Consider the following 23,028-nt stretch of genomic DNA (forward strand, 5'->3'; position numbering starts at 1 on the left):
GGCGCTGTAGTCTAAACCACAGAGCCTAGGGCTTGCTGATCAGAAGGTCAGAGGTTCGAATGGCTCCCATTGCTTGGTCCCTGCTCCTGCCAACCTAGCAGTTCGAAAGCATGTCAAAGTACAAGTAGATAAATAGGTACTGCTCCGGCGGGAAGGTAAACGGTGTTTCTGTGCGCTGCTCTGGTTCGCCAGAAGTGGCTTAGTCATGTGGGCCACATGACCCGGAAGCGGCACACCAGCTCCCTCCGCTAGTAAAGCGAGATAAGTGCCTCAACCCCAGAGTCGTCCGCGACTGGACCTAACGGTCAGGGGTCCTTTTCCTCTCAGTATGCAACTCATTGGTTCATTTGAACAGCTCTGCTGTATTACCAAGACCTAGCTTTCCAAAAAATGTACCAGTAGTTACTTTGGCTGAAAATAGTATAGCATAGAAGAGAAGGAAGGAGGACAGTTGACAGCAGATCATGGAGTTGTAATTATGGAAGGAGAATTTTATGCTGGCCTTTATTCTAGCTGCTGGAAACTTGGGCTTTATACCTTCATTTCTGGGTACGGTACTCGCTGATAGCAGGGGTTCAGTTTTAGAAGTATTGGGACAAACTAGAGTTCCGCCTTTGAGATCATACATCCTTGAGCACCCTTTACTTTCCACTATGCTAACTTAATTGTGTCTATGCTAGCGAGTGGAAATGTTTTTACCCCCCCTCCCCTAGAATAATTTTTGACACATATCCTTGAAATTGTTTCTCATCCACCTTATTTAAGTGCTACAAAATTGACTACAATAGAAATACGTTTTTCAAAGCTTTTTGAGTCTTTCTGTCAGGAATGTTTATTGGGAATTTTTTGGAAAATAAAGTAACTCAATGAGAATACTTTACTGTTAAAAAATGTATTGTATTGCCTTTAGGGATTGAATAACTTGACTGTGATTTGTTCTGACATTTGGCAGTTGTATTATGACCACAGCAGTAGTTGCCTTTCTTTCAAATTTTTCCTTAATTGGAAATGGATACACAAGGGAATATTGTGTCTTCTTCCAGCCTTGAACAGTTATGCACTGTAGTAAAGTTCCCAAGGGAAAAACTGTTAATGTTGGTTTGAAACTCCCACACCAGTGTTTTCAGGTAGTACATATGACAGATGATTATACAGTGTTGATAGAAATGTGTTGTTTATCCATATTGATCTCAATTGTGAATAAGGCAACCATCAGTATATATGCATGTGCTAAAGCAAAGTGCTTTGGAAAGTACTTAACTTTTAAAACTGGAATACTTAACAGTATTCAGAAATGCTTGCCAAGATTTTACTGAACAAATGATGTCTGTTTTTATCCATGTGTACTGTTGGTACTGAATTAATATGATATGAAACATACTTTTATTTTAATATTTATTAAATTTATATAATACTTCACAGGATAAAGTTGCTGAAGTGATGTACAGGGTAAAAAGGAATAAAAAGCAGAAACACAAGCTTTAAAACAGTAAAGCCATCCATATAAACTAAAACCAATGAAACCATTCCATCAGTTACAAAACTGATATTCCATAAATGACTGGATTACACCTAATGGCAAGCTTTCCTAAACTAAAATGTCTTTATTAGGCATCTAAACACCATACTAGGTGGCTGTTTGATTTCAGCTGCTAATTAATTTCAGAGAGCTGGAAATGGAACACTAAAAGCCCTACTTCTGGTCCAAACTGAAGGCATCTCTGGGGTATATTCTACTCTCAGCAGTGCCTATCTGAGGAGGGAGCACTTGCTGGGTATGGATATAGTGGGCAGAGCAGTCCCTTAGATATCCTGGTCCTACATTGTTTAGGACTTTAAAAACAGCAGGGCCTTGAACTCTACCTGGTAGCACATTGGCAGCCAGTGCAACTCCTTCAGCATAGGTGTTATATGGTACTGATGGGAGTACCCCAGTAAATAATCCAGCTGATGTATTCTGCTCCAGCTTTAATTTATGAGTTAAACCCAAGGGAAGCCCCACATAAAGCGTGTTGCAGTAATCCAGTCTTGAGGTTACCAATGCCATGATCACTGGCCAAGCTATTTTGGTCCAGGTATGACTGTAGCTATCTTACTAACACAGAGGAACAGGTTTAAGGATTTAGATTTGGTGGACAGAGTGCCTGAAGAACTATGGATGGAGGCTCGTAACATTATACAGGAGGCAGCAACGAAAACCATCCCAAGGAAAAGGAAATGCAAGAAAGCAAAATGGCTGTCCAACGAGGCCTTACAAATAGCGGAGGAGAGGAGGCAAGCAAAATGCAAGGGAGAAAGGGAAAGATACAGGAAACTGAATGCAGATTTCCAAAAAACAGCAAGGAGAGACAAGAGGGTCTTCTTAAATGAGCAATGCAAAGAAATAGAGGAAAACAATAGAATGGGGAAAACCAGAGATCTGTTCAAGAAAATTGGAGACATGAAAGGAACGTTTCGTACAAAGATTACCATAATCAAGGACAAAAGTGGTAAGGACCTAACAGAAGCAGAAGACATCAAGAAGAGGTGGCAAGAATACACAGAGGAATTATACCAGAAAGATATGGAGGTCTCTTACACCCCAGGTAGTGTGGTTGCTGACCTTGAGCCAGACAACTTGGAGAGTGAAGTCAAATGGGCCTTAGAAAGCACTGCTAATAACAAGGCCAGTGGAAGTGATGATATTCCAGCTGAACTATTTAAAATTTTAAAAGATGATGCTGTTAAGGTGCTACACCCAATATGCCAGCAAGTTTGGAAAACTCAGCAATGCCCAGAGGATTGGAGAAGATCAGTCTACATCCCAATTCCAAAGAAGGGCAGTGCCAAAGAATGCTCCAACTACCGCACAATTGCGCTCATTTCACACGCTAGCAAGGTTATGCTTAAAATTCTACAAGGCAGGCTTAGGCAGTATGTGGACCGAGAACTCCCAGAAGTGCAAGCTGGATTTCGAAAGGGTAGAGGAACCAGAGACCAAATAGCAAACATGCGCTGGATTATGGAGAAAGCTAGAGAGTTCCAGAAAAACGTCTACTTCTGCTTCATTGACTATGCAAAAGCCTTTGACTGTGTCAACCACAGCAAACTATGGCAAGTTCTTAAAGTAATGGGAGTGCCTGATCACCTCATCTGTCTCCTGAGAAATCTCTATGTGGGACAAGAAGCTACAGTTAGAACTGGATATGGAACAACTGAGTGGTTCAAAATTGGGAAAGGAGTACGACAAGGTTGTATATTGTCTCCCTGCTTATTTAACTTATATGCAGAATTCATCATGCGAAAGGCTGGACTAGATGAATCCCAAGCCGGAATTAAGATTGCCGGAAGAAATATCAACAACCTCAGATATGCAGATGACACAACCTTGATGGCAGAAAGCGAGGAGGAATTAAAGAACCTTTTAATGAGGGTGAAAGGAGAGCGCAAAATATGGTCTGAAGCTCAACATCAAAAAAACCAAGATCATGGCCACTGGTCCCATCACCTCCTGGCAAATAGAAGGGGAAGAAATGGAGGCAGTGAGAGATTTCACCTTCTTGGGCTCCTTGATCACTGCAGATGGTGACAGCAGTCACGAAATTAAAAGACGCCTGCTTCTTGGGAGAAAAGCAATGACAAACCTAGACAGCATCTTAAAAAGCAGAGACATCACCTTGCCGACAAAGGTCCATATAGTTAAAGCTATGGTTTTCCCAGTAGTGATGTATGAAAGTGAGAGCTGGACCATAAAGAAGGCTGATCGCCGAAGAATTGATGCTTTTGAATTGTGGTGCTGGAGGAGATTCTTGAGAGTCCCATGGACTGCAAGAAGATCAAACCTATCCATTCTTAAGGAAATCAGCCCTGAGTGCTCCCTGGAAGGACAGATCGTGAAGCTGAGGCTCCAATACTTTGGCCACCTCATGAGAAGAGAAGAATCCTTGGAAAAGACCTTGATGTTGGGAAAGATTGAGGGCACTAGGAGAAGGGGACGTCAGAGGACAAGATGGTTGGACAGTGTTCTCGAAGCTACGAACATGAGTTTGACCAAACTGCGGGAGGCAGTGCAAGACAGGAGTGCCTGGCGTGCTATGGTCCATGGGGTCACGAAGAGTCGGACACGACTAAACGACTAAACAACAACAACATCTTACTAACGAAAGCTGCTTTAAAGCATTCCTAGCCCCAGAGATCTTATGTGCCTCAAGTGACAAAGATGGATCCAGGAGCACCCTCCTCCAGTTAACGTTCCTGTTTCTTCAGAGGGAGTGGAACCTTACTAAGAACAGGTGACTGACCTACCTCCCAAACACAAAAACACTCATTCACAGGATATACTGACGATACTTTGCTCCATATCCCATAATGACTGCTCCTAGTAGCTTCATAATAGATGTTAAATAGCCTTGAGGACAAAATAGTGCCCTGGAGCACCCAATTACATAAATGTCAAAGGGGCCAATGAGCATTCCTCCAGTGCCACTCTTTGGAACTGACCCTGAAGGTGAAACTGTAACCACCATAAAACCCTGGGATCCATCTCACAGAGCCAGTCCAGGACAATACCATGGTTGATGGTATCAAAAGCCATGGAGAGATCAAGCAAAAGAAGCAAGGTTGCACTACCTTTGTCCCTCTCCCAATTGGGATAGATTGAGTCCTAAAACCAGGTCTTGATAAAGAATGCCAGCAGCTGTGTCACTTAAATCATTATTTAAACTTATTACCATTAAAAAAATTATCCTTTGTTGATGTCTTATTATATGTCAAAAATATTTTACTAAAATTCGATAAGTAGCAGGTTATATTTTTTTTTCCATGAAACAGTGAAACAGTTCCTAAAACAGAATTGGTCAAAGAGAAGCTGCCTTCATTTTTCAAATATGGAATAATTTATTAATTGGTGGTGATTCTGGACATTAAGGAAATGTATTTGAAGTTTAGGCAATTTTCTTTAAACAATTCATCATGTTTAATCCCCAACCCCTGTACAGGATACATGTGCTTATTGAAGAGACAGTTGAAACATATTCTTGAGACCTTTGTTTCTGTGCAAATGTATATAGAGATAATATAATGGAAAATTGTTTTTAAAAGAAAGTTGACTTTTAAAAGAGGAATAGGAAGAACTTACAAAAATTGTATACCCCCAATATAATCAAGCAGTATATAAATGTTATGAAATAGAGAAAAATATATTCCATTTATTCTTTTGAATCTTTTATATGCCGCCTTGTAAATATTTGTTTTCTTAAATACATGGATTGTTTAAAAACACAGTTAAGTCATGCGTTTACAGAACAGCTGAAAGTGCTTTCCTTTGTTGAATGTCCAAATACATCCAAATCAATAAACTGTTCCTTGTCTGTGGTTTCTCCTTGTAAGGCTGTTGTCTGTATCCATTTTAGTGGCTTTAGCAGAGGTGAGAATTGCGGGGAGCTTGAAATCAGTGCTGTCACTTTAGTTTCCCCCTTGTTTTGTAACTGTTTAAAATTACACAGATTTAGGACAGCCAAGTTATATTTGGAATCTGATACTGTTATTACAGTACTTGCAGTCATGCTTTGACCCACACCCTTGCTCTGCAAAGCATTCTCATTTTCTTGTAGACAGACACACACATATTTTATTAAGGAAACCCCTGCTTTCTGTTTATCTCTCCTCTTTGTATGTGAAGGGTACATGTGGTATTTTTAGCTGGCCTTGGAGAAGATGCATAATTAAAAGCCGCCTTAGTAAGCAATTCTGATGTGGCTGAGGCAATGCAGTGCCATTCTTACTGCATTCACATTCTCTGTGGTCCATCTTTACAGCTAGTCCTCCCCATTATTATTTTTTTAGTGCCAAGGTAAACCTAAAAGAAAATAACAGTTGAACAAAACTGGGAAATGTATCTTTTGTTATATTTAGGTGTTATTGAAGAATATTTATTTGTACCTATTAACCAAAAATTTTGAGGTAGCTTGAAAATATTTAAAACACAATAAATAGATACTAAGGTAGGACAGAGGTGTATATAATCCCCACCCACATGGTCTCCCAGTGTTACCCCAGCACAATGAAAACAGCACTGGAATCCACCCATAATTATGTATTCAGATGTACCAAGGATTATTTTTATGTGGATACATTCTTTAAAGTTATAATTGGATTAATTATACAAATTCCCATCCATTCCTAAATTAATTCACACACACACACACACACATACTTGCATTTTCAGGTTTACAAACAACAAGAAAGAACACATTTAAAATACAATAATAGAATCTCCTTTGACTTCCGCTCCCCCTTTTGTAGGTCCTTGTGCTGGCATTTTCTCCTGCATATCCTCTATTACTCCATTTTTATCAAGTCTATAAATAATCCATAATTCAGCTTTTAGCTACAAGTGTTATATCAATCCTTCTAATGATTTAACCCTACTAATGATTTTAATTGTTTACAGTAGTTTTTTTAGATACAATATATATTTTCCCCATTTCTTATTAAAATATAAATCTTCCTGGTTCCTAATTCTTCCAGTCAGTTTTGTCATTTAAGCATAACCCATCAGTTTTATCTGCCATTCTTCTTTGGTAGGGACTGTCTTTTCTTTCCATCTCTGGGCTAACAAAGTACAGGGAGCTATAGTCGTGTACATAAATTATCTCTTCTGGTCACTTGGATTTTTGACATCTAGAATTCCTAAAAGAAAAGCTTCTGGTTTCTTAGGAAATGTTATTTTAAACTTTTTTTTCAACTCATTACAGTGGGACCTCGGGTTAAGAACTTAATTCGTTCTGGAGGTCCATTCTTAACCTGAAACTGTTCTTTACCTGAGGTACCACTTTAGCTAATGGGGCCTCCTGCTACCGCTGTACCGCCAGCGCATGATTTCTGTTCTCATCCTGAAGCAAAGTTCTTAACCCGAGGTACTATTTCTGGGTTAGTGGAGTCTGTAACCTGAAGCGCCTGTAACCCAAGGTACCACTGTATATATCATCTCCTAGAATTTTTTTACTACTTTACATGCCCACTATATGTGATAAAGGGTGCCCTCTTTCTCTTTACATTTCCAGCATGCATTTGAGATTGCTTTATACATTTTAGCTAATTTAGGGACCCCTGACCATTAGGTCCAGTCGTGACCGACTCTGGGGTTGTGCGCTCATCTCGCATTATTGGCCGAGGGAGCCGGCGTATAGCCTCCAGGTCATGTGGCCAGCATGACAAAGCCACTTCTGGCGAACCAGAGCAGCACACGGAAACACCGTTTACCTTCCCGCTGTAGCGGTTCCTATTTATCTTATTGCATTTTGACGTGCTTTCGAACTTCTAAGTTAGCAGGAGCTGGGACTGAGCAATGGGAGCTCACTCCGTCACAGGGATTCAAACCGCCGACCTTCTGATCAGCAAGCCCTAGGCTCAGTGGTTTAACCCACAGCGCCACCTGGGTCTCTCTTTAGCTAATTTACTGGAGGTTAAAAAGCAACAACACACCATTTTCATATTGTTTTCTTTCACATTATCACATGCTGTAAACTTTAAATCCTGGTTCCATAACCTCTCCCATGCTGCCCATTCTTAAATTAATTCTTTTGCAGAGTTATTTGGTCCAGGCAATAAATTACTTTGTCTGAACATTAATAAGACTGTTTGCATGCATCTTGGTGAAGAAATGTGGCTTTGAGCTCATGCCTATCCCTTGCCCCCCTTGATGTTGATGTCTGGAGGGATTAGGATGGAATATCAGTGTTTCTCTCCTAGCCTCCATGGAAGTCACAGCTGTGCCTGCAGATCTCCCAAGGGCCCAATCCTTCCATCCCTCATCTATGCCAGATGGGAGCTGCCATAGCACAAATACAGAAAAACCCACCACCACCTTGTGTCCTGGCCAACACAACCAGTGGAGTCTGGGGTATTATAGTGTGTCTGCTCCTTCCTGGCCTAACTTTGGATAGCTGCCAGTCATTCTGTTGCTTCCTTTTGCAAAAATGGAGAGATGTCTGAGCATTGCACATGGGCTTCTGGTAGCTTTATTGTGTCAACCAGATGCATAAAAAGAGCTTTTAAGCTCCGCCTACCATGTGCAGTTTCAACCACCTAGCCTTCAACTGCTTCATGTTGAAATCATACATGTTGAGAATTATCTGTAGTGCATAATTTCATTCAGGTTGCAGTTTGTCACAGGTAAAAAGTGGGAGAGACTACAGAATCATAAATCACATGTATAACACTACACACCAATTCTCAAAAGCAAGATTAAAAGAATGTGTTACTGTGGTGTTTGTCCGTTCTTTTGGGAATGTCTGTACAGGGGGAGAGAAAGGGTTAATAGGTAGACCAATAGAAAAGCCCAGAGGCGGAGCCTACCTGCTTTTAAAAGGCTTAGCCAGAGGTTTAGGCAGTTGGGGAAGACAGTTGAGGAAGACTGAAATAGAGAGAGTTTCTTGTGGTTGGTTTCTTGGTAGGAGGCATAGGCGTCAGAGTGGGTTAAAGACAGAGGTGATGACAGAGAGAGTGAATCGGATTACAGTGTTTCAAAGTATTTAAAACTTGTTTGCGTTCACAATAAACTGGAAGCTTTGTTAATACAGTACGTTATAACCTGACTGAGTGAATATATTACTGGGGGAAACCTGGTTGGAATAGATGTGGTGGCACAGGGTCAATAGTCCGTGGAACAACCAGGGACTCTGTGTGAACGTCAGTTACATTTTAAAATATTATTTGGCTTATAGAATCATTATTTTTTCCATATGATAAATTAATAGTGATGTTTTACCACTCCTGTGGTCTAATTACAAGGTCTTTTATAACTAAGAGACATCCTATCAGGAACATTTCAAATGTCAGAAATGAGAATTTAGCATGTTCAGAGTACAGTATACCATACAGTAAAACTTTTGCATATTATTAAGAGTTCATATTTGAGAATATAGTTATAAAAATGATTATGATTATGATTTTTATTTGTACCCTGCCATTTGATTGGGTTGCCCCAGCCACTCTGGGCGGCTTCCAACAAATATAAAAACATAATAAAACATTACACATTAATAAAACTTACAATGGATGGACTATTTCATTTTAAAAGCTATTGAAACAATACTTTTATACCGCAGAGTGGGTCGAATTCTATTGCCCTGCCTGAATCCCATAGCTGTCATCTATAAATTTACAAAGAAAAGAGAGTGCAATACTATATTGCTTGTTTGACATTAGGTTCACCTGGCAAGTGCTATTCTTTACTAGACAGGAAAGGAAATGTAATATAGGATATTTGAAACATTATAAAAATTGAAGGTAAAACAGTGCTATTCAAGTCCAGCTCTGCAGTTCAGTTGGAAATGCATTTTACTAAAAGGCAAACTGAAACGATAAAAATATGATTCCTAGTAGATGGGTTGCACATGTGTGTGTACTTCTGCTGCTACAGAGGCATTAGCTTGGAAAACCTGACACCCTCGTTTCCTTGTTCTGCACTAGCTAAACTTGTTAAGAATGTAGAGTGCTAATTTAAAAAGAAAAAATTGGAAAGTTATCAATTCTGGCAGACATGAGTATGAGGTCAACATATCTCTGAACAATGCTAAGAGAAGGGGGTTGTATTTTCAGTGCTAAAACCACCTTGGATTTGTGCTGTGAACAGGAAGGTTGCAGCAGATATATGTATGCTGTACTTATTTGTTCCTTTTAAACATAACCCAGGAGTAGAATCAATAGGCAAGAATGAACACCTGAGGAGATCCAGGAAAAAAGCATGGCAAGACAAAAGGAGTCAGATTCAGGTGTAGGAAACTAGATGACCTGCATTGTTTCCAGTAACTGGCAAGTTCCAACTGAAGCCTGGTGTAGTGTGGTCTCTCGGACCATCTCCAATGCCTACCGCAGGTGCTTGAGTCTGCTGTATGAGTCTTTACCCTTGAGAGGAGTGTTGTTACTCACAAGCATCTGCTTCCTCAACAGTCGCATGATGACATTGGGCTCTCAGATGTGCACTCCCATCATCAACCAGCTGCCTGAGCTTGGACTTTCTGGCATTGCTGCTCTCAAGGGCTGGATGTGACTCAACATCTAACTCAGCCAGTGGTCCCTATGCTATAGAGGTAAGTCAGGAACCTACCCAGAGGGTCCTTCTATGGCAGGCATCCCCAAACTGCGGCCCTCCAGGTGTTTCGGCCTACAACTCCCATGAACCCTAGCTAAGAGGACCAGTGGTCAGGGATGATGGTAATTGTAGTCCAAAACATCTGGAGGGCCGAAGTTTGGGGGTGCCTGTTCTATGGTATCCCTTGGAGGTAGACCTTTCAGGGCTAGTGTTGGAAGCTCTGTCACCTGGGCTGCGAATCAGGCGAACCAGGTCTTCAGAGGATTTGTTGGCCAGTGTTGGGTCAGGGCTTGTCATGATAGTGTTTAACTGCATGCTTGTCCATTTTCAGATGTGGCCAGTTCCAGAGAGTTTGCTCCAAAAGCAATGCCACCATCTGAGTCAAAATGTTTAGCTGCCCCTCCTTCCTATGTTTCTAATCGTGCAAGTTCCGTATATTTGTGAATTGGCACTAGATGGCTTATATGAAGTGGTCTCTCCTCATTTATTACCATCAGAGTTTAGGCTATAGTAATAAAGATGGGATAAGGTGCCCTACTGTTAATTTGTTTCATTATCTTAATACAGAAATGGAATCTGCATATTGTTGTAGAAATATCCTTGGGATTATAGATTTATTGCATTTTGTGATATGAAACCTTATTTTTAATACCTTTTTCAAATGATTCCTAGCTTCACTTCCTGCTCACTAGTTCCAAAGTAAACTTTCACATAGTTGCCAGACTTTGAAAAATGCTTCTTAATGCCACAAAAAATAAAGAGTATTTCGAAACACTTATTTTCTCCACCCCACCCCCCAAGCTTCTCTGTGGGTTAACAGTTCTCCAAAAATATTGACAGAGTGAAATCTACACATGTACAACTCTGAAATAATGAGTGTCTTGTCCTCCAGCTACTGTGGAGAAAATCCTGATCCCACCAAAATTAAAGTTGCACATATGTGAATTTCACTCTGTTTTCTTTTCTAAATGAATCCCCAACAAAGAAGAACTATGCTTTTACCAGCGTTCCACAATAATTTTAAAATATTAGACGGTACCAGATTTTTCAATTCATTGGCATCTATTGAGATCTATTTCTGAAAGTTATAGATGGTCATTCTTTGTCCACTTACTTGAGAGTACATTCAGTTGAATTCAATGGTGCTTTCTTCTGAATAGACATGTATAGGATTGTACTGTTAGCCAGACCCTTTTTGAAGAGCCTCTCAGAGCATCACTGTGATCTTCAAAACAGGGACTTTTAATTAGCAAAAAAAAACCCAAAGAGGAGCCTTGTTTGGCCTTATGATGACAACACCAACACATTCTGAATGAGGAGATGTATATAAATGGTAGAAGTAAATAGTTATTTATTTTAACAGCTTCATATCTCACCTCTTCCCCCAGAGGAGCACAGGATTAGCAAAATGAGACAACATAAATTCATATGTAGAACAGTAATTTAAAAATCAACAGCATTATCACCCACAGTTTGAACACAATGTGCAACAGATTCAGCAATAATGTTCCGCAGGTTCCAATGACCTAAGGAAAGTTTTAAAATTTTTGGTAGATTGCGATGGTCACATCTGAGAAGGAGTTCTATAAATAGGGTACCACTACTGAGAACACCCTACTTCTTTTAGGAAAGTTCTCTACGGACAAATGCCAGCTCCTTTGGCCTGAAGTGAAATGAGCGTGCGCACCATAGTCTCCTTTGACTGGACTTAACCATCCAGGGGTCCTTTATCTTTTTTACCTTTACCTTTCTTCACCTTTACTACTTTTAGTGCCCTCAGACTGCATATCACTGTAGAATTGAAACTGTTCCTGAATGAAAAAGAAGTTCAGAACCTTCAAGCCACTCTAAGCTGCTTATTTGCTTTTCACAACATATGCACATATCTTGGAGATAATGACTTAAAAGTGGTTGGGAAAAGATGGGCCCTTACTTCTCAAGACAATATAAATTTGCAACCAGTGGTCTGTGTGTGGCTAAAGGATTTTAATTGAAAGGCTCTAAAACACTCAATTTTTTAAAAGCCCCAAGGGCTTTAAACCAGTGCCATGGCACCCTGGGGTGCCTTGAATGATGGTCAGGGGTGCTGTGAGCAACCCTGGCCTCTGTCCCTCACTCCTCTGATGCCATCTCATGTCTCTGGCTCCCAGCTTGTGTGGCTGTTTGTGTAGCAGCTGTGGCTACAAGCTCTGCAGGCAAATAGTGCCTCTGGGGCCGGCCAGGGGGTGCTGGTTGCTAGGAGGCTAGGAGCTGGTGTGGGCTCAGAGAAAGCAAATGAGCGGGGGGCTCAGCCAGCTAGTCCAGCATTCCTTGCTGCTGGGAATGGACAGAAAAGTCCCAGGCCCCTGTGGGACAGTGTGAGGAGGCACCCCAGGATGGGGCATGGGGGGGCAGTTCAGACACCAGGGGCAGCAGCAGCAGTTACCCAGAGGACTCCCAAGGAGAAGGGAATGGAGAGGAAGCTGAGGAATCACTCCACAAGGGTGTTCAAAAAAGGGTGAGAAGCTGCCAGCTCTGCAGGCAAGGGGTGACATAACTGGGTTCATGAGTCCCACAGAAATAATGTAGTTGGTCAGAGGAGCCATGGACCCAAAAAGGTTGAAAATCTCTGCCCTAGGGTCTAGACCAGTGGACCCCTTTTTAATCTCGAGACCCCCACATGCTGATTGTTGTAATTTTAGCTTCCATTAATTGACCAAATACATAATCAAAGTGTCGAAACAAAAAATAAAAATAAAAATTACTTCCAGTAGCAACTTAGAGACCAACTAAGTTTGTCATTGGTATGAGCTTTCGTGTGCTCATATTTTTTTATTTTGACTACGTCAGACCAACACGGCTACCTACCTATAATCAAAGTATGTAATGGATATTCCCACTACTCCTTTCTTCTCCCCCAACTTTATTTTTTAAAAAGCAAGCACCAGCATGGGGCAAAGGAGATGATTGCCCCTCTCTGACAGGCAGCATTTGCCTGAGCATGTGGTGATATCTCTACGAGTCCTCCTCACCCATTTTTTCCACCCTGCAGCTAGCCCCAGCACAGGAGGAAGAAAGTGCTTACAGCTGGCAGACAGAAGCAACCTGAACATGTACCTAAGCATGCAGGGATAATCCTGCCACGCCTTCCTTTCTTCACCAACATTTTGTTTAAAAGTAAGCTTCAGCACAGGGTTTCACAGACCTCTTGGGATAATTCTTTGGCCCCCAGGTTCGGAACCACTGCTCTAGATGATACTAGTGAGAACCAGATCCAAAACTCAGAATCTGATCCAGAGAGAAATCAGCAAATAGCTAAGAGCAAAATGTTGACACATAAGAAACAAAAGCAAGTAAGAGAAATACTGAACTAAAATCTATCATGTTCCCTTCAGTCTTCTCTTTGCTCGACTAAATATACTCAGTTCCTCCAACCTTTCCTCCTAGGACCTACTTTCCATAATGTTGACCATACTGTATTAATTGTTCTCTTCTGAACACTTTCCAATTTGTTTATATCTTTCTTCAGATGTGGTGTCTGGAACGGGACATAATACTCTAGATGTGGTTGGACTAGTGCTTAGTTAAGATTAAAGAAAATATACCAGTTTCACTAAGGTTACTAAATGGGAGAGCAAGCTGGTGGGCCTCTCTCTTTTGCAAGACCAGCTCATTCAGGAAGTAATACCAGTATGTAGATTTGAGGGTGTGTGTAGGAACCAGGTAGAGGCAAAGTAGCATTGGAGGAGTGATTCTAAGAGCATGCCCCAATAGTGAAGATTATGTAGAAGTATGTACCACATTTCTCTTAGGAGAGCTGGAAGAACTACCGGTAGGTAGCATGGAAGAGGGATGCAATTTCATAAATATTGTTCAGGTTTGCACTTAATTCTCTTGACTTACCAAATTAATACACGTTGAGGAATCTTTTTGTGTGCTTTAATATAGTTCTGATAGCACCTCATCTGAAACTTGATGCATCATCATCAGTTATCTCTCGCTTGGACTACTGCAATGCGCTCTACGTGGGGCTACCTTTGAAGGTGACCCGGAAACTACAACTAACCCAGAATGCGGCAGCTAGACTGGTGACTGGGAGTGGCCGCCAAGACCACATAACACTGGTCCTGAAAGACCTACATTGGCTCCCAGTACGTTTCTGAGCACAATTCAAAGTGTTGGTGCTGACTTTTAAAGCCCTAAATGGCCTCAGTCCAGTATACCTGAAGGAGCGTCTCCACCCCCTTCGTTCTGCCCGGACACTGAGGTCCACCGCCGAGGGCCTTCTGGCGGTTCCCTCGCTACGAGAAGCCAAGTTACAGGGAACCAGGCAGAGGGCCTTCTCGGTAGTGGCACCCACCCTGTGGAATGCCCTCCCACTAGAGGTCAAAGAGAACAACAAGTACCAGACCTTTAGAAGGCATCTCAAGGCAGCCCTGTTTAGGGAAGCTTTTAATGTTTGATGGATCTCTGTATTTTAGTGTTTTGTTGGAAGCCGCCCAGAGTGGCTGGGGGAACCCGGCCAGATGGGCGGGGTATAAATAATAAATTATTATTATTATAAATTATTATTATTATATATACCCCGCCCATCTGGCTGGGTTTTCCCAGCCACTCTGGGCAGCTCCCAACAGAACACTAAAACAGAATAAAACCTCAAACATTAAAAACTTCTAAATGGCTGCCTTCAGATGTCTTCTAAAAGTCAGATAGTTGTTTATTTCCTTGACATCTGATGCATCATTTTTATTGCTTAATTGCTTAATTTCATTGGCAAAATGTTGTTTCACCAGTCTTGGGGAAATTCTGTTGCTTTACATCCTACAGAAAAATGGAGACTTCTAGGCAGAGCTGATACTTCAAATCCGTTTACAAGAAAAAGGGTTGGCTGTTCTGGACTGTGAGCCATATTAAGAGCATCCTGTACTCTTTAAAAATATGCTCTGATATATGACAACTATTTTTTTAAAAAAATTGGTACTGGTTTTTTTATTTTGTGGTGACTGAAGCTGCCAAAGAAAAATTAAGACAAAGCATGGGTCTTTCCCCATGGGGTTAAAACTCTTCTTCATGTGCTTTATTAGTGCTAGGCATATTAAATATTACCTTCCCATTGTTTTAATTGTTCATGTTTTGTGGCTGAATCCTAAAAAGATTGAGCATATAACATCCAACATCAACAGCCTTCTGTGGTGTGTGTAATGATTTAATATTTGCAGGGCATTCACAAAAGCATGGGTAAGGAACCTTCTGAGATATTTCAGACTAAAAACACCATCCAGTAGGCAGATTTTTGCAGATTACCAGGCACTTGGGCCAACAATTTGAGTGCTTGAAAACAATTATCCCCTCTGTAATGAAAACAGTTGCCTGGGTGATCTCACCAGGGTGGTTCAGTGACCGCTGAGCGCTCACAAAAGCTAGAGGACAGCATATAAGAAGGCTCTCTAACTGGTTTTTGGGCCTGCTGATGTGTATATCTGTCAGCTGTACTTAGCTCCTTGAAATCTTCGTAATCTCCACCGGAACAATTATCAATAACCTTGATAACCATACAGTAATTATATACTGTATCCACTTCTGAACTAAGGGATTTAGAACTATTTGAAATGCTTGTTAATTTTAAAAAGAAAGAAAATCAACAACTATTAATGTTTTCATTAACATTGAAAGTTTGTCCACATAGAACTACAATTACCTTGTTATTATTTATCAAACTTACCAGCCACTTTTTAAGCAAAAGTAAATCAAAGTGACTTACAAGGGGAATCCGAATAGAGACCAATCATCCACATGACTCCTGAACATTTTACTGATGCTGTTGCTCCTAAGAAGGGCAAGGGGAGCTGGATTGTGTCTGTCATATTATTATTGTTGTTATATTTGTTTATAGCTCACCTTTTTCCTGGACCGGGATTCAAGGTGGCTTACACACAAAAAAACAAGACAAAGTTCAGAAAGCTAAAAACATATAAAAGATAATCATTGATTAAACTGTAATAAAATTTAAACAATATATAAAAACCCAGTAAATACCCCCCCCAACAGTGGATTGGTGTGGTTGCCCTTTTTCTCACTGGGACTATGTACTTGTGCCTGGGTAGCTAATACGGAGATATATTATTCAAGTTGCTCTTTTTGTTCACTATTAAACTAGGATAGTTATTTGGTGTGGATTTAGAATTAGGACTGCCCAGCCACCACTGCTATAGCTTTGAGAGACCAGGAGGTATTCCACCCTTTCCCTTCTTCTTCCTCCTCCTCCTCCTCCTCCTCTTCCCTATCTTATGCCTGCTGCAGCAAGCAAAACTGGCAAAAATGTGAGGAAATGTGTGATTTTGTTTAGATTGGCCTCATTTGATCTTGAAGCAGTTCTGTTTTTTTCTCTCCCAGTAAAATCTTTATAGTGACAGTATGGAGGCTAACTACTTGCTTACAGTGGATTGATTTTTATGGGAAATGGTTGGATTTGATTAGTGTTAGATTTTTTTGCTCATGCGGAAAGGCTCTCTCTTCTGCTGGTTTTTTGTTGCTTTTAAAAATAATGTGTGAGTTTGTAGACTTGCCGTTATTTTGCTCTTTCCATTGCTGGTCAACTGCTTTCAGTCTATAACCTAGGGTGATATAATCAATACTAAAATGGTTACTACAGTGTCAGTTAAGGATTTTCAAATGTTACAGGGTATATGGTGCAGCTGAGTAATCTATCAACACAGACGTTTTAACAGTGTGTAAAAATATTTCAGTATGCCATTTAGTTTAATCAGTTGTTCAGACAGCTGGATCTGGCTTATTTTAGGAATCTGTAGTAGAACTGATGTAGAAGGATTAAGACAAGGGGGCAAAATTAGCACTAATGCATTTGGGCCTGGTATGTGGAATCCTTGGAATGATCCTGGGTCTGGCATGAGGAATGTTGGGAATGATGGTGATTAGAAGTGGAGGAAGACATAGCTGTATCTGCCTTATTCTCTGAGAATAATGGGCAAAGCTTGCTACATTCATCAGCATGTTAATACTGAGTTTCTGAATGCTATATTTGAGGAGATGGTGAGTTGAGGGGGTCACAGGGGGGAATGGAAAGTCAGCAGAAATTAGTTCCCCTTCCATTCATGGAAGGATGCAACCCATTTGAATACAATTCATTGTTTGTGTGTTTTAAAGCCAATTGTTTCATCAGTTTTCCTTTTAGGAAATAAGAATAGGGTGGAATCCACTTGGTGCAAGGTGGAAGATTATTTGAGGGCCTGCAGGCAGAATAGGCAAAAATCCTCTCATTTTCTGTTAACAGATGCCTTCACAACATTAAAAGCTCTTCTGTGAGCCAAGAGCATCAATTGGGTTCCACCCTTAGTTTTTATGTATTGTATAAATATGGAAGGAATAACCCCCTGGGCATTTCCAAACTGTTGTTCTTTATGGATGGGATTCAGTTGCATACCTGCAAATTCAGGTTGTACAGTTAAAGTGGATTTGGCAAAAAGAAAAAAAGAATCGGAAAGTGTCAGGAAAACACTTTGGAGAATGTGGGATAAGTACTTGCTTGATGCAGCCTTATATACCCTCCCTGCAAATAAATCAGAACCAGTGCTCAGTAAACAGCTATCATCATGTAAGCCCCCCCAAATCATGTAACCTGGGATGAATTTTCAAGAAGAATGTCATCTGGTAGCAACCTCACACCTTTCAGTCCCTTTTTTACTTTATTTTCCTGTTAAAACAAGTTTCCCTGTTTTGCCTTTGGGGGATATATCTCGTTAGTGTGTGCACATGTACTAGAATTCTTCTCATTCCAGTCCTTGGTCAAGTTTCTAGAAGTTGCATTTTGACTCTAGTGCACATGCCACAACTGCCTGTCTGGATAGCTGCAAAAAACAGTGTTGAACAGACTATTGCCGTGTAAACAAACATCAAGCAAAGAACCTTTAGCAATGTGTTCTTTGTGTTGGGAGGATGAAAATTTCAGACAGTGATCCTTGGTGTGAAAATAAGTTACCCAAGTACACAAATGTTAAAAGAGTACATAAACTAGAGGTCAAGTGAGCAGTAAATGAATTGCTGGCTCATGCAGCATGCATTTTTAATGATGTTATGCAAATCCGGGTCCCCCCCCCCCCATGAAGCTAAGTGAGTGACTTTGGATAAGCCATTGGTTTTGTGAGGATTAAATATAGTATGACCTCTCCTCAACAAAGGTAGCGGAAAATGTCAATAAATGAATAAATAATGTCAAACTGTCATAGTGCTATTTCCTGTATTCCTCAGTTGCGTGTTCTTAGCAAAGTGTTTTTTTGTGTGTGTTTTTTTTTGCTTCTCAGCCATGTTCCAAAACAATTGCTTTGGATCTGACTGAGTTGAGTCATTCCAAATGGAATTGAGAACACTGCTTTAATATAGTTGACATAATTGGATTAAATTGCAGAACAGAACTTTCTGAGAAATGAGGCAGTTAATGTGAGTGCAAAGTAAAACAAGTAGCTCTGAGGTGCTAATGCAGTGGGACAGATTGAATTGACCCACAAAGTTAGTGCTGTGGGAGAATGTACCTTTCCAAAAGAGTCCGTGCATCATTAATGCAAAAATATTTTGAGAGGTAAAGATGCTGTCATAACTTTTACTTTGTGATTTTTTTTGCCCACAGTAAGAAGATAAACAATATATTCTGAGTTTTTAACTTTTTGTATACAGTACTGTATAGCTGTCCTGCCTGTGGTTACAGTTGTATCATTGTAGAGTCATCATAGATAAAGACTTATTGTGTACTCTTGTTTATTTTACCTGGTGCTTTCTTTGAGAAATAGCCTAAACTTTTAAATAAATTCTTGATTTGTAGATCAAGGGTCTGTCTTTTTACCTTGTATCATGTAATTCTTTGTATGGCAGTATAGAAGTCTGAGAGAGACACAAGGAATGTTTATGACACACATCCCACCATTATCTAAAGCTATCAAGGCCCATATTTGGCCTGGATACCAATAAGTTAAAGAGTGTAAATACTAACTGCACATAGGACTTCTCACAAATTTCATCCTGAGAGTTGACCCCAGATGTTTTATTTTGAGCAATTGATCTGTGCTTGATTCTGCAATCCTGTATTTCATACTTTTTAAAGATTTTAGAGATGTCTAGCATTACACTTTTGTTTTTAAAAAATGCAGTTTATGCTGAAATGTGGGTCGATAATATTTTAATACAACGTGTAGTACATAATGTATTTTATAAATGATAAAGCACGTTCATCTCTATGAAGAAAAAAAGTAAATGTGATTTCCCCCCCCTAGCATGAGGCTTGACTTACAAAAGTTGTTGCTCTCTTTCTTCCTCCACTCTCCCCCTTGGCCTGTGCAGCTTTTACAGAAGAATGGACAGATATCCATTATTAATGGAATTGCAGAAGAACAAGTGGAGCTCAACCTTAAGCCAGAAGAGCTGAAAAAGGAGCATGGAGAAGCAGTCATAACAGATGGTAAGTAGATGCCTATAATGACATGGAAGTTTACCCAGGACTATGGAAGACACAAAAGGAAATTGGTACCTCGAACCCTTTCCTATAGTACAAAACTTCACTTTATTAATTTAACACTTTGATCCCAAGATCCTTAATTGGGGATGCCCTCCCCTAAACAAATGATTGGCATTGCCAGCTTTGATAGTAATGACCACCTTTTGGGGAAGAGCAGGTGCCTGGATAGAGCAGCCCTCACCGCCTGGTCCAATCATAATCAGTAATGTTACTGATTCTTTGTAATGGTAAAGGTTCGATCTAGTTCCCCTGCAGGTACTGTACCAACATGCATCGGTTGCCTGTATTGCCCAATATGGCTCCGTTTTTCCTGCCTTCACCTAAGTGCTTACATGTGTGGGCTATATAAGGAGCCCTTGCAGGGAAAGGGAAGCACATGCACTCCTCCCATATCCTCATCCAACCTTATTTCTCTCTATTTTTTTAGTTACTTGTGTTCTGGAGCATATACAAGTTATAGTCAAATTGGGTGCACAATATCCATGCATGGACCTTTCATTTCTTTCAACAGCCCCTGTGTGTAAACCCTTATAAGAAATGGGGCTTTCTGAACCCTATGGGAATCTTGTGTGTGGTGTTGTATCCAAGGTGAACTGGATTAGGCCCAGTGTTTTTGAAGTAGTCTATGTTTTCATTCTTCACTCCCTTACTAATAGTTGATATCTCTAGAGAAGCCCCGAACAAACTGTGCTGCAAAGAAAACACACAGCAAGTTCATCCACATAGAATTAGGCTTTGATTTCTTGTGGCTTCTTCTAGCTCACTAGAAAAACCTGTTGTCAGAAAGCCCAAGTAACTCTTATGAGTTTCTCAATCATTGTGTAAATGTTTCGGTGTTTTTATGTTGGTTTAATATACCCAAGTGGACTGCATGCTTGCTTAATTTGGAGATACCTCTGAATGTTAGAAACTTTTTCTGCCTGAACACACCTGCTCTTGCTGCTGAGCCACAGCCTCTTATATGTCTGTTTCTTATCTTGTCCATTAATAGAATCATACTTTTAAAAGGCATATGTCTGCAGGCCTCATAGCTCAGAAATGAAGTTTTATTTTAATTAAAGATGGTAGTACAAAATCTCACCAAATTTGTTTCAGCCTGTTTTTTACGCCAACCATGTTTGCAACACATATTATTTATAGTTTTTCCCATCACTGCAGTGCCATAACCTGACAATCTTCAGGGTGAAACTTGACACACTGATTTTGACTGACCAGCTGCTTTTAAGTGCAGATTTCTGTTGTTCTAGTGTATTTGACTGATACTAGTACTGATACAAGTTTTCAAAAAGTCACATGAGGATTTAAATAAGTAGTACTAACAGTAGCTTTTGTTTTAAATTTATCATTCTCTGCTATAAAGGGAACAGTATATATGGTTTCTGTTGATGTTATAAAGAGCTTTTCATCTTCTCCATTGTTAAGATTGTATTTGTTTTTTCAGAAACCCTTTGATATAGAGGCATAACTTCAAAAACTTTCATATGCACATTCCCTGCAGTTAAAGCTTATCCAGTTTTGGGCTCATAGGAAACACTCTGTTACTTCCTTCTTTCTATATACAAAAGCTGCTATTAAGACAACATATTCACTTTTTACATGTTTGATAATGATTTTGTGTAGGCAAAGCTCTCTTAATTCCAATTGTGAGTCAGGAAGGGGAAATGTACTGGGCAGCCTTATCCACAGTCCAATTAAGCTGATGTTCTTAAAAGCAGCTTTGTCCTACTGATTAAGACAGCTTTTAAACAGTTTGATTGGGCAATGTCAGGGATGACGCAGTGTTTATAGTCTAGATTTCTTCATTTCATGGCCTATTTGGGTACAAACCTCAAATATTTAACTCTAATCATACTGGCAAGTTATTTAAGCCAGTATAAGAATTCAATCTCCACTTTAGCCTCAACCTGTAGTTAAGCAAGCAGCTGAGGAGTGTATCCAATATTATACGCTGCTGATTTGGCTGTGATTCCATCACTTTATGTGACATGGCTGATATGCAGTGAAAGTGTGAGGTCATTGGTCAAAACATAGGTTTTGACATAACCTTCCAAATCTACCTCGCTTGGGAGTGATGGAGAGGGTGCTTCTTTATCACAGTAGCACAAACTGTTCCACTGTGACTAAACTGAATCTGTAGAATCAGGATGAACCCATTTCATTAGAACACATTACTCTGTAATCATTAATACATACTTGCCAATTCAGCCACTTTTTTGAAATGCAGTTGGAATGACCTATAGAAGCCAACAATGATGCTTGGTAATTGAGATTTGATGTCAGTTCTGCATTCTTAACCAAAACTAATACTGGATCAATCACAATTACAGATTCTTTCCTGTGGATATATGAAGTGGCCTTGTTTTCTGTCCAATCATTGGTACTTCTTGCTTCAGGAGTCTGAAGGACACTGTCTGCATCCTCAAGGAAAACAAGATCAATTGACCAAAGCAATTTTGAATAGCTACTTCAGTGATGTCTTTTATAAACAAGTTTCCTAACAGCATGCAGGCTAAGCCAGATTAGAGCAATTTTATTAGCAAAATAGCTTGCAAAAGCATTGCAGTGGGCTACAGAAATGTAATCCTTGGGGTGGGGTTCTCATTTAGGTACAATTTCCCTCCACACCTGCAATAGCTTTTCTGGGCATGATGCTGCATCAGCAGGGGTTGAAGACACTGCATGGGTCCACAAATGGACTCTGGGGTACTCTTTCAGATTGGGCTGCACTTGTTTGTTACAGACTCTGCTAACCCAGAAATAGTACCTCAGGTTAAGAACTTTGCTTCAGGATGAGAACAGAAATTGCACGGCAACAGGAGGCCCCATTAACTAAAGTGGTACCTCAGGTTAAGAACAGTTTCAGGTTAAGAACGGACCTCCAGTTCTTAACCCAAGGTATCACTGTAAAGCAATGAAGTCCAGCTTAAGTTCAGAGGTCCACATACTTCCTTCTCAAGTTTTAGGAGCTTCCACCTTGGTAGACTCAAAGCTTGGAGCTCAGAATATAGGAGACGACAATCATTCTTTCCCAGATGCTTTGGGAACTGATGCACCTTGTGGCAAAGGAAGGACCCATTCCATTACGTATTTCCATCTACTTCCTACATAAATGGCAATTTATGTCGCTGTCAGGGAATGGTCATACTGTGTAGAGAAGAAAACTCATAGAAAACGTCCTATTCTGTCATTCTGAGAAGCACAACTAAAGATGCTGCCGGTCATCCCAAGTCTGTGAGAAATCACGAGTCGGATATGAATTGTGTGCAGCCAATTAGCCCTTGATGTCCTAAGAGCACTGTACAAACAATCTGCACATAGTTGCTTGAAATAAAAGTTGAAATGGAAGCCCCTATTATGCAGATAGAGAGTAGAATTCTCTCTCTCTATCCTTTAGCCATGTGGTGGGACTGCATGAGGGAGAGCGTTGCTGCATGCAGGTCTTGCTTGTGAG

The 23,028-nt window shown here is 40.3% G+C and overlaps 1 protein-coding gene across 1 annotated transcript in view; it reads left to right on the forward strand.

Moving 5' to 3' along the window:
* AKAP12 (A-kinase anchoring protein 12) overlaps positions 1–23,028 on the forward strand; it is a 64,454-nt gene that overhangs the window by 18,530 nt on the left and 22,896 nt on the right. Inside the window, exon 2 of the mRNA XM_035108752.2 lies at positions 19,403–19,520. Within this exon, the coding sequence (XP_034964643.1) occupies positions 19,403–19,520 (118 nt within the window). The remainder of the gene's footprint in view (positions 1–19,402; positions 19,521–23,028) is intronic.

This window comes from Zootoca vivipara, chromosome 3, assembly GCF_963506605.1.
Source record: "Zootoca vivipara chromosome 3, rZooViv1.1, whole genome shotgun sequence".
Classification (NCBI taxonomy): Eukaryota; Metazoa; Chordata; class Lepidosauria; order Squamata; family Lacertidae; genus Zootoca; species Zootoca vivipara.